The 11422-nt window shown below is 39.6% G+C and overlaps 1 protein-coding gene across 1 annotated transcript; it reads left to right on the top strand.

Moving 5' to 3' along the window:
- The first annotated feature begins 302 nt into the window (after nt 1–302).
- NCF4 (neutrophil cytosolic factor 4) lies at nt 303–10658 on the top strand. Its single transcript, XM_076328732.1, has 10 exons — nt 303–457; nt 2257–2341; nt 3602–3755; nt 4068–4138; nt 4942–5069; nt 6066–6123; nt 7724–7822; nt 8563–8693; nt 8787–8852; nt 9648–10658. The coding sequence occupies exons 1-10, from the start codon at nt 426–428 to the stop codon at nt 9874–9876; spliced, it is 1053 nt and encodes a 350-aa protein (XP_076184847.1). The 5' UTR covers nt 303–425; the 3' UTR covers nt 9877–10658.
- Nucleotides 10659–11422: the final 764 nt, after the last annotated feature.

Genomic DNA, 11422 nt, shown 5'->3' with positions numbered 1-11422 from the left:
GTGTATATGGGGACATTTTAGCTGGGGCAAAACAGAATTTGTTGAGCCCACTCATACTGGCTTTGCACAGAGGCAGATGTTTCGGTGAAGAGGTGGACAATGGAATATGTGGCTCATAGTTTCTGCTTTTTGTTGGGCTTTTAGTTTCTCAACTGTGGCAGTTTCGATACATGACAGACATCACAAAACAGGCTTTCTTTATGACTGTTTTTTCTCTAGGACTTCCTCAATCTCACGGGGGTGGGGAGGTACAGAAGAAATCGCCTGACACTGAAGCATTAAAAAAAAGCTCTCTGAGGCCTTGCAAAGGAGTCTTGATTCACACAGGGAGAATTGCTTTGACTGTGTTCATCCTATTCAATCAGGAACTGCACAAGAAGTGGAGGAATAGAGCTTAGCCATCTGGATTTAAGAAGTTGAAAACCATGTCTCTTCCCCGTCAGCTGCGAGAAAAGAGGTAACGTGTCTCTCCCTCCTCCCGCTTCCCCACAAGCCTCCATGTAACTGCTACGATCTGTTCATTTAATTTGGATGCAAGCTTCTTTGATGATTCTAAAAGGCTTCTTGTTATCATAGCTTCCAAACTATTAGGCTGCTCAGCGTGGAGCAGATCATTTCTTAAGTTGGAGTGGACTTTTTTTCTTCTTTTCCTGGGGAATATTCACCACCTAGGACAATAGTGGGTCATTGTCCTCTTTATAGCTGCAAACAGTTTCCCTTTTACTGGGGTTTGTGATATGAGTGTTTGTGATATGACATAATTATATCTCTTGATCTCCATAACCACATCCCTCTTCACAGTAAGTGGTAGTATTTATGGTGTTGTGGGTGGTGCTGATTCATGTCATTCTCCTCGTACAGCAAGCTATTGCAAGACTTTGCATCATTACTTCAGCCTTCCAGATGGGCTACGCATTGTGGAAGCCTCTGCTTGGGATATTGTCCTAGCAGAATAAACTGAGCCAACTGCCATGGTTTTTGTAGTATCAGAATATTTAACATTATGTCAGCTTGGCATTTCTTAGATGATCCTTTTTAAAGTTGCTCTTTCTCTCTACCTCATTTTTTATCCTTTTTTCCTCATTCTTGATCTTTTTTACATAAGTGTTCATGTAAATACCACGCTAACAACATTGAGTTGTAAGATTGAAGCAAAGGTGAATGTCTTCTGTTTGTTAAAGATGTTGTACCAAGGAGTAGGTCCCAGAGAAAAAAACACCTGCCAATCCATGGCATTTTATTGTGTGGACAATATAGACAAGAAACATGAGAGTGTGGTCTTATGGCTGCTCTTTAGGTGTTCCTGCAGGGATCCTTCCTTCTCTCTTACTTCAAATCCAATACTTTCTAGGATCTGCAAAGCTCATTCTAACCTTGCCCACTATCATGTGTTCCTTCACACATTTTTGACATTTTTCAAACAAGTATCTTTGTGCTTGCTTCAGGTTATGTGCTGTGACTGGGAGGTCTACCTGTAAATATTTGCTAGGCTATTCGTTCTTTTTTCAAAGCCTCTTTAAGAGTCTGCTTTACTGTGATGTTTACAAGAAAACTTGACAACATTTTGACAGCTGGTGCAGGCACCACTAGTTATTATATAGAACAATACTACGTCTTTGTTTCTTTGCTTTTTTTCTGTTTGGGCTTATCCTTCTGTTGTCCTTAATCTTATATATATATAAGGTACATTGTATGCATCTTACACATAGAGTGTAAAGTTTTTAGGAATTAGCTTTGTGCTGTCAGTTTCTACAGCACCTAGCACAGCAAGCTCTTTTCTCAGAACTGTTTCCTATTCCCTACAGTAATGCAGTAATAATAACAGCATAAATCATGGTATATAATGACCTTCTTAGAATAAGAGATACTGCTGCAGAGTTATTATTGTAAGTCTACTAGATGCTGTAGGAAGGATTAAGAATGCATCCACGGCTGATCACATTTCTTGGGAAAAGCTTACCAGCTCAAGTGTTTCTTTTGTAGTCCTGCTACTCTAGCAAGCCTAGGAACGATAGGGATGTTTTTCAGGCTTGGTGAATCTTCACAATGGTCACTGACTTGTGCTGAACTTACAGAAACTTGACATCTCAAGATCAGACCTCCAGAGGAGGAGAATGACACCACGAGTTTCCAACTTCTTGGTTTTGACACTAGATAATGTGATGTTGCCTAAGTATCTTTGTTCTGTACGGCATAGAGACCTCCGAAGGCTAATGCCAGTATGAGTAACCTAAATTTTTTGTTCTTGCTTCACAGTGATTTTGACCAGCTTCCAGATGATGTACCTGTTTCAGCTAACATTGCAGATATTGAAGAGAAGAAAGGCTTTACTAATTATTACGTAAGAAGGGAGATTTATCCTGTATCTATATGCCCTCATCTGTGACTGGTTTGGTTGTGGGAAGCAAAATGCAGTTGATCTGGTGTAGTTGGTTTTTGGCATGAATAGTTCTGTGCAGAGAACTTCTCAGTGCTTCTTTTTTCTGGAATGGAGGTTAGTCTAGCACGGATTTAGTCTAAAAATTTATTGTCTGGGTGAAATGTGACAGAGGTATCCTCTAACGTTGCTTGTTTTCTAAATTCTAACCTAATTTTCTGATTTATTCCCCATTAGAGTACTAATGTACACCATTCATTTGGTGAAGATAGTGGGAAAGGAACTCAAAGTGGGTAGAAGGGCAGGGTCTTGTCTTCATTATTCCGTGGTACTGGCAAGTTAGGATGCTTCCATCTCCACAGAAGGTAGCATATTAATAAGTCATGAAAGAGTACACAGGAAGGGAATAGTAGGGAAAAGCACTTTGAGGTTTTCTGAAGAGAGGTTTTGGATAAGACCAGCTCAGTCTGACTTCTGCAGGGTATGCTGCTTTTGCTGGAGACATTGCTCATAAAACCTTCCCACTGCAGTATGCAGGTTTTACTCTGGAATATAGTGATGTGTGTTGCTCTGTCTTTATGTTTTCTGAAGGATCTGGCTGCAATGTGACTCAGAGGTCAGTGCATGGAAATCGTGGGCTCCTTCAGAGCAAAGCAATTTTGGCAAGAGATAACAAATGAGATAGTGGTTGAAGGAGGGCATTGGAAGTAAGGCAACTAAGTTTTTTTTCCTGGCCTTACCTTTGGTCAGACCATAATTTCTGAAATTGTGTACTTTAAAGTCAAAAAGAAGTATGAATGCCTTCAACTCTGAAAACCATACGTCTGTCTATAGATTTAGATGTCCAAAGCATCCTACTGTAAAATACTTGTATTTACCTCCCTAATACATTTTGTTTGTCACTGAGGGAAGGTGTGTAAAGCATAAAGTAGCATCTGGTCATTACAGGTTTCCTTTTAAGATTATGTAATAGAAAGCAGCCACAGGGACACGGTCCATGGGAAAGCTGGACCCACACATATACCACACTGTGTGGTGCTAACTTGTTATTTTCTAGTACTTGAGTCTGCAGATGCTTAACTGAAGGCTTGCTTTCTACTCTGCCCCTAAGACAAAATTCCCACTAGCAGAGCACTGATCTTATATTCCTATTGTATGCCTCGCTTTCATTTGGTAAGTATTTATAAGCATGAACATCAGCCTGAATCCCCTTCTCTGTTTCAGATGTTTGTCATTGAAGTAAAGGTTAAAGGTGGTGGCAGATACCTGATTTTCCGACGCTATCGTCAGTTCTATGCCCTGCACACCAAACTAGAGGAGAGATATGGGGCAGAGAGCAAAAATAGCCCTTTTACCTGCACACTCCCCACATTGCCAGGTAAACTGTCAGTACCAAATCTGTGTGTGATTAGCAGCTTTCTCAGCCCCAGGCTGTCCTAAAGAGGAGTGCATTGTAGGGAAGTACCCAGGATTGCTAGTCGTGACAAGGAACTAGTTCCCAGCTGTGGATGCTGGAGAAGTCAGGCTCTATTGGCAATTCCTCCACTTGTGGTAAAGTTCATTTAGAAACCTAAAATCCTTTAGAAAATAACTATTTTCTTGGAGATCCTACTTTCTCCTGATTGCTTCATTTCTCTGACAGCCTCCATTTTTTTTCTTCAATAACTGTCACAGGTTTTATATTTTCCAGGGAAGGTTTATGTTGGGGCCAAAAAGGAAATTGCTGAGAACAGGATTCCTATCCTAAATGTCTACATGAAGGTAAAACTTCATTTTAGGGTAGAGATTGCACTGAGCACTGCAGATTCTTACCCCTTGAAATCAGCTAAGAGAGACAGTACTGTTGTAGTCCTAGGTATCTGCTTCTCTCTGTTTGTTTGTATTGTTTTTCCTGAAGACACAGTGTCCATGCTGTGGGACAACCTGCAGTCCTATTCCCCAGATTGTTCAGACTGTAGGATCTGCTGGAGTACACAAAGGCTCACTCCCTGCCTTCACATATAGATAGACAGACTTACAAAAAACCCCCGAGATATATGAGGAAACGCTGAATCTCCAGGTGTTGTACGAATATGGAGTTGGTATGTGCACCTAAGGCACTAGGAGAGTGGGGTGGGCTTCTAGGTGTACCTGCTCTACAGTGAAGACACAGCCAGTAACATTGAGGAGAGATATTCTTTGTGTGCAGGTTAACTGAAGACCCAACTTTAAATCAGTAAAAGTCTGACGCACTGGCCAAGTCTTCCAGTACTTAAGATTGCCTTCTTTCCACAGTCATTCATGTTCTGAAGGGAAATACAAAGAGCAATTTACTCCTCCTGCAGTAAAATCAGGCACAAAAAGAGTGAAGCGATACATTGGCCAACTCCAGGAGTAAACAGGAGAAACTGTCAGCTGTTCAGATATGTCCTGCTGAGTGAGAAGGGAGAGGAGGGAGATTTTTGGCAGTAATGAATATCCTTCATGATCCTGTAGGTCAGAGAGGCTTATTTGTTACATGTAAATAAATAGAGAATTGGTCTCTCCCACTGTTATACTCTGCTTCCTACTTGCTCTTGGCACAGAACCTACTCTGCCTACCTGTTTGGGTGTTGATGGATGAAGAGGTACGGCTGTTCTTCTACCACTCAACCTTTGATAGTGAACAGGTGCCTCACAGACTGAGACGGCTTCGCCCACGGACACGCCGAGTGTAAGTGATTGACATGTCTTTTCAGCATTGCTTGATGTAAGAGATGCTGTCCAGTTTTGGGGGGAGAGAGAGACGAGGATCACCACTGTGTTTCCCAAGTGAATCCATGAAGTCCTAATATGAGGATCTTTGTGGTAGAGTGGACAAAGGGTATTTCTTGTTTTCAATAATCTAAAATTTTTGAAGTGAATGTGGTACTTGCATTGAAGGAAAATTCCAAAATGAGAGTTTAGCTTGCTTTTAAAAAAATGCTGCTCAGCTCTATCTGTTGATAATTCTTTAACGGTAATACCTGTTATAATGTGCAGAATATACAGGCCATGCTTAAGGACATAGGCTTGCACCACTGAAGTCAATGTGAGTTTTGGCACTGAATTCGGTGAGATCCGGTTCAGACACTAAATGAAACTGAATACTTAATTTGTTCCTGTCCTTTGTCTAAACAGGGGCCTGTCCTACATAGCAGCATTGACACCCCTTTGGAGAACTGCTAAGTAGACGTCATACTTCATTACCCTTCAGACAAATTAATTCTCCTTTCAACATAGCAAAGATAGACCCACTTCCTTTTCACTTACCTCAAACAGTGCAAAAAAAATGCATGTGTGTATGCAGTCCTGGATGTGTGCATCATGGCAGGGTTTGAACTGAACGCCATAAATGCTAGAAACAGGGATGTGCAGAAGGCAGAGTAGGGGGCCTGAGCAGTGCTGTGGAAGAGAGGTCCAAGATACTGACAGCATTGAAAATTCCATCTGTTCTCAGCAGCAGACATCATCAGATTGCTGCTGCTCTGCACTGAAACTGAGAGAACTAGGGCAATGTTGCTGCATCCATATTTATTTACTTCAGTGCTGCACACAGATTCTTAGGCAGTTTCTCCAGTGACCTATGGCTTGCCTGCCTCTTAAATAATGAAAATGCAGACAATGTGCTACTGATCGTGTAGTATCAGTAGAGACGCATCTACCTCCCTGTTGTCTCCTTTTTTTGCAGTAAAAGCATTTCACCTCAAGTGCCTATTTCTGACCGCATGGCAACTCCACGGGCTGAGGTGAGTACTCTGCACTATCTGTCATAGGATAGGAGATTAAACTCTGTTTTACTTTGGTATCTCAGCGATCAAGTTGCCTTTTCCAATTAGAGCTTGGGGAAAGAAGGGAAAGTGAAATCGACACAGGAAAGCAATTGATTTTAACAACAGGGAATGAAACAAAGGATGGACAGAAGTGTTCTGTTCCTCCTTACTTGAGTAATAGTAAGGTCCATTGTGAAGTCAGAGTGACAGGAGGTTCAAAATTGGGAGACATGTACAGCTTACTGTCAAATGGTCCACATTTACATAGTGATACCCATAAATTAAATTTAAAACAAGCACAAGCTTCAGTCTCATTGACTTCAGCATGTGTTTAAAAGCTTTGCAGGTGAGGCATCTTAGTATAAGTGTGCTACTGAAAAGTGCCTATACCCTTGTCTTTTGCTATATATATTGTCTTGGTATTAAGCACATGGAACTGCTTTGTAACCAGTACTTGTCTGAGCATGGTCTTGCTTCCTGGAACATGTGACTTTGCCATGTAAGATTAAAAAAAAACATGCAAGTGCTTTGAGGTTTGTTGGTTTTGGTTTTTACACTGAGTATGGCAGGTCTTGGATCAGTCATCTCTCTTGGGTTTTATCTATTAATTTATTAATATTGAATATACCTACCAAAACTTTTCAATAGATGAAAAAAGGCTTTTGAAAGAGTTATTAAGTAGACATATGAACTACTAGCACAACAGTAGACATTGTCTTTTTTTAATTATTATTATTAGGAGAACTCTTGGCATTAACGAGACCAAAAGAACCATCTCCACACAGAATAAAGAACAACTTTTGATTTTTGCTCCTCTAACAGCATTTAAATGTCTACCATGTTCTGTAAGGACAATGGGGGAGATGTGCATTTTTGATAACTTGGCCACTTTAATTATTCAAGAACAGCTTGTTAGGGTGGTAGCATGTGCTTACCTCCTTCCCCCCTTGCCCTGCCCCAAGGGGGCATCTAAGTTCCATTTTAACTACATGTCAATTTCCCAGACTTCCCCAAATCTCTCAGTTCAGCATACAGGCCTGAAAGCTAGATGTAAAAACAACAGTTAGTTACCCTTAAATTAGGACACAACACTTTTGCATTTTTTTAAGGCTCTTTGTGATATTTTGCAGCAAATCTGAAAGCTGTAAAACTGCAACCAGAAATAATATATATTTTTTCAATTCTCAGGATTTCAAGTTTTCAAGTTTTCAAGTTGTCAGTTGTCTTCACCTCTGTTGACTTACTTGCTCTTAAGTGTTTTCAACTTCTTTATATTTATTTCTCTGGTGCTCAGTGTCCTGCCACTTTAAGAATCCTAGCATGTAGCCCTCTCAGAGCCGTGTTTATCCTAGTGCTTTCACCACTTCTTCAAGGCATTTTTGTGTGTGCTGAGTAGGAGAAGAAATTGTGACAACTGCAGACTACGGTCATATATATGACCTTACCCCAGAAAGGGGTCTGTGATGACAAAGTGCATACTATCATGCTGTTTTATGCTCTCACCCCAAGAACAGAACAAAAGATTCACCTTTGTAATTCTGTGAATTAATAATTTCAGTGTTATCACTTTCCATAGGCACTGTTTGATTTTTCTGGAACCAATAAACTGGAACTCAGCTTCAAGAAGGGAGACTTGATCTATCTACTCAGCAGAGTAAACAAAGACTGGTTGGAGGTAAGACTGCAATAGCGGTACTGAATTATTAGCATACCTTGAAATATATGAATAGAAAGGGCTCTCCTAGTCCTTGGGACCTGTCTCCTCCTTTCAAGAAGAAACTGTATCATAATCAGGTCTTACTGTCAAGAATAAATCATTGACTTCAAATTTGAAATTGTTTCCTTCCTTGATGGTTTTAGCTTACAACTTTTCTGCCCTCTAGACTTCAGTTTTCATTTGCATTTGCTTCTGTGGGAATGTTTTTAAATTCTTTGGAAGTTATTAGAACACAAAAAGGCCACAGAAAGGAGATGGAAACTCCATTTCAGCAGCTAATTGGTTTCTTGCCTCAGGGTGAGTTGCTATATGCTTCATGCTTCATACCACAACACACGTCAGCCTGATTAGAGAGAACTTGGGCAATGCAGCAGTGTTCTGAAAAAGGATGAGGAGAACATACTGTGTGTTTGCTGATATGATATCTCTGCTTGCTCAAACACCACAGCTTTCCTTGGTAACCATCTGACTTTCGTTATTTACACACTGTTTCACTCCCCCCGCCTTGTATTTGACTATGCAATTGTATAAACTTTTTGTAGGGATGCCATCAGGTCACTTCCATAGCCTTTCTTTTCTTGATTATAGTAGAAAAATTCTTACTGTTGTTTCCATGGAAATTAATTGAATTCCAGAACTTATTGTATGTGGCAAAAATGGCATGGTTTTCTTCATTCTAACACTTCCTGTCATTCCAGGGAACAGCTGATGATGCCACTGGGATTTTCCCATGTGCTTTTGTGAAGATCATAAAAGATTTACCACAGCAGGAAGACACAGTTAATAAAGTTCGTTGTTATTACCATGATGAGACTGTGAGCACTATCAGGTAATAAGAAAATAGTCTTCCAATTTACCGCTGAAGAAATGCCGACAATTCTCTTTTCATGATATGTAATGATTAGATTTGTTCTTGTTACAGGGATGTCTCAGTGGAAGAGGATCTGAGCAGTATTCCATCATTCAGAGATCTCATGGAATTGATGAGGTACAATGCAAGCAGTTAGTTGTATGTTTAATATCATTTAAGCATTTGCCAAGTTTCTTCCAGTCCTAGATTTTCCACATTCTGCTTGGTCATCACCGTGTTTTGGGTGTGAAATACTTTTCAAGTATCCTGAAAAGGTTGTACTTTGACTTGGCCCAGGGCCATCTGTGCAGACACTAGTCTGCCTTGGGATTGTCAGTAAGTATGGAATGCCACACACTTCTAACTCAATTATGCTGGGTAGAAGTTTCCATTTCTTGTTCTAAGATCAGAGCCGTACCCCCATGCAAGGATCTTTTGTCTAATATACTACTTCAGGATGCCGGACACCGCCTTCAAACACCTGTTAAACTAGTGTTAAACTAGGTTAATCTAGTGTTGAACATCAAAACATTAGAACATCAAATATTAGTAATAGAACACCTGTGCTAGTATTCTTCCATTCCTTAACCTGCCCTCCCCTCAAAAAAACCAACCATAAGTAAGCAAAAGTGGGTAGCAACTACAGTCAACTCTTATGTGTGGGAATTTTATCAAACTCACAGATTAATTGTGCCATGCACGTGGTGTTACTGGAAATGGTTCTTGGTTCTGACAGATTTCTTAGCTTAAACACAACACAGCATGAATGTGGCTGTATGATTTCTAGTATTAGCTGTATCAAGAATGCCGAGACACCCAAAGCTTTGTGTGGCTTTTAGCAGAATGAATCAGATTGCTAGTACAGTGTTCATCATGCAGCACCTCCCAGGCATTCCTTGATTTCTGGGGATCAATCCATTTCTTTTCTACCAGGCGGGAGTTTGGCCAAGATGACATTGTTTTGAATTACCGGGACCTTGATGGTGATCTGATCCGGTTGCTCTCCGATCAGGATGTTGAACTCATGGTGTCTCAGAGCAGGAGAAGGCGGTCTGAGAAGCATTTCTTCCCTTGGAAGTTGCACATCACTCACACAGATGACTTGGGTGTCTACAACACTAGTCCAGGAATAGGTGCTACTCAAACAGTAAGAGCAATGTAAGTGCTATATAGAGATGTTCCAGTAGGTAGCTATACAGCCCTTCCATAATCCCTCTCTGCAGACAGTTTCCTTTAACAAGCCTTTGAAGTGAGCTTGAAAAGAGTAATTTTTAGTAATATATTACCTTTCAGTGTAAAATCTGTACTTAGTTAGCTTCTTCAGCTTTTTAGCACTCCTCTGTAATAGAGACATATACATAGAGACCAGAGAAAGAGAGGAATAGAGAAATAAAATCTCTGGCCATATTCACAAAGCAAGTCTGTGTTAGCCTGCAATAGAGGTTTAGTGTCCTGAGCCCCAAGACCTGCTCTAATCTCTATTCTCGCACCCAGAGCTAAATTATTTGTCCAGAATGTCTTCATAAGCTTTTTTTCTAGACTGCCATAATTTTCTCTCCACTTGCTGATAGGAAGGTTTGTGTGCCAGTGCTTATGAATGCGTAATTATTTCTGTCACGTGGGAGTCTGACTGGACATTCAGAGTTTGTTCTGGAAGCATCAAGAAAACTTTTTCATATTTCAGTGAAGAAATTGCAGCCCACCTTTGCTTTCTTCTTTCCACTGACCGATATTCTGAATTCTGTGAATCAAACCTAGTACACCTGTGGTGTTCCTTATAGACCTTTTTGTAGTTGTACAGACTACTTATTTCTGGATTCTGGGAAGATTTGTGTGATGCCTATTCAAATAGCAATTTCTTCTCTATCTTCTGCTTTCTGACACCTCATTGCAAAGTAGAACTAACAACAAATTACTGTATCAGATTCTTCAACAAATAAATTTACATATGAGTTTATTTTATCAGTTTCTATTTAAAAGGGTTTTTTTGGGGGGAGGATGAAATAATTCTGATCCTTTTATTTTTTGCTTGAAAGTGAGATAATTTTGAAGAAGAGTTTGAATGTTACCTATTCAGCTTTCCTTAAGGAAGAGTTTATTATTGAAAAGAAATATATCTTGCAATAATTTCTTTAATGGTCATGCAATTCAAATATTTTCTTCTTGAAAAAATTTACTGCTGCTTGTAAGAATTACAAGTTATGTATGTTTACATAAATTGTTTGATACCTAAAATACTGTATTTTAAAAACACCATGCAGTCATGGTGTCAAAAAGATACCACCAAATATAAATATAACCAGTAAAATATAAGAAGTTAAAAGAGTTTTCAAACACCATGCTTTGGATTCGACTGTTAGTTTCTGTAGGAGTAAGCTAAAACTCCTCATTTTAAAAAATCTTTGTCGTTGACCTGTTGCTAAAATTTGTACAGACAAAAGGGAAGATGATTTACAAGTATCTGAAGGTACTAAGAAACAGTTACTAACAATGCATGAATAACTAACCTGCCCCTCCCAAAATTGGCAAAATAATGTTTTCTCTTTTTCTTAGATGTTACCTGTAATGCTATAAGGTAACAAGATCTTCAACAACAACAAAAGTATTTAAGGTGACTTATCCTTCAAACTTGTTTTTTTTCTTTCTGATGTATATACATAAACTTATTTATATACATAAGTTTTAATATTCTATTATCCGTAGGACTG

Source organism: Aptenodytes patagonicus, chromosome 1 (genome assembly GCF_965638725.1).
Source record: "Aptenodytes patagonicus chromosome 1, bAptPat1.pri.cur, whole genome shotgun sequence".
In the NCBI taxonomy this organism is placed as follows: domain Eukaryota; kingdom Metazoa; phylum Chordata; class Aves; order Sphenisciformes; family Spheniscidae; genus Aptenodytes; species Aptenodytes patagonicus.
Note: the sequence above shows the minus strand (reverse complement) of the source record. Positions and strands in the feature narration are given on the sequence as shown.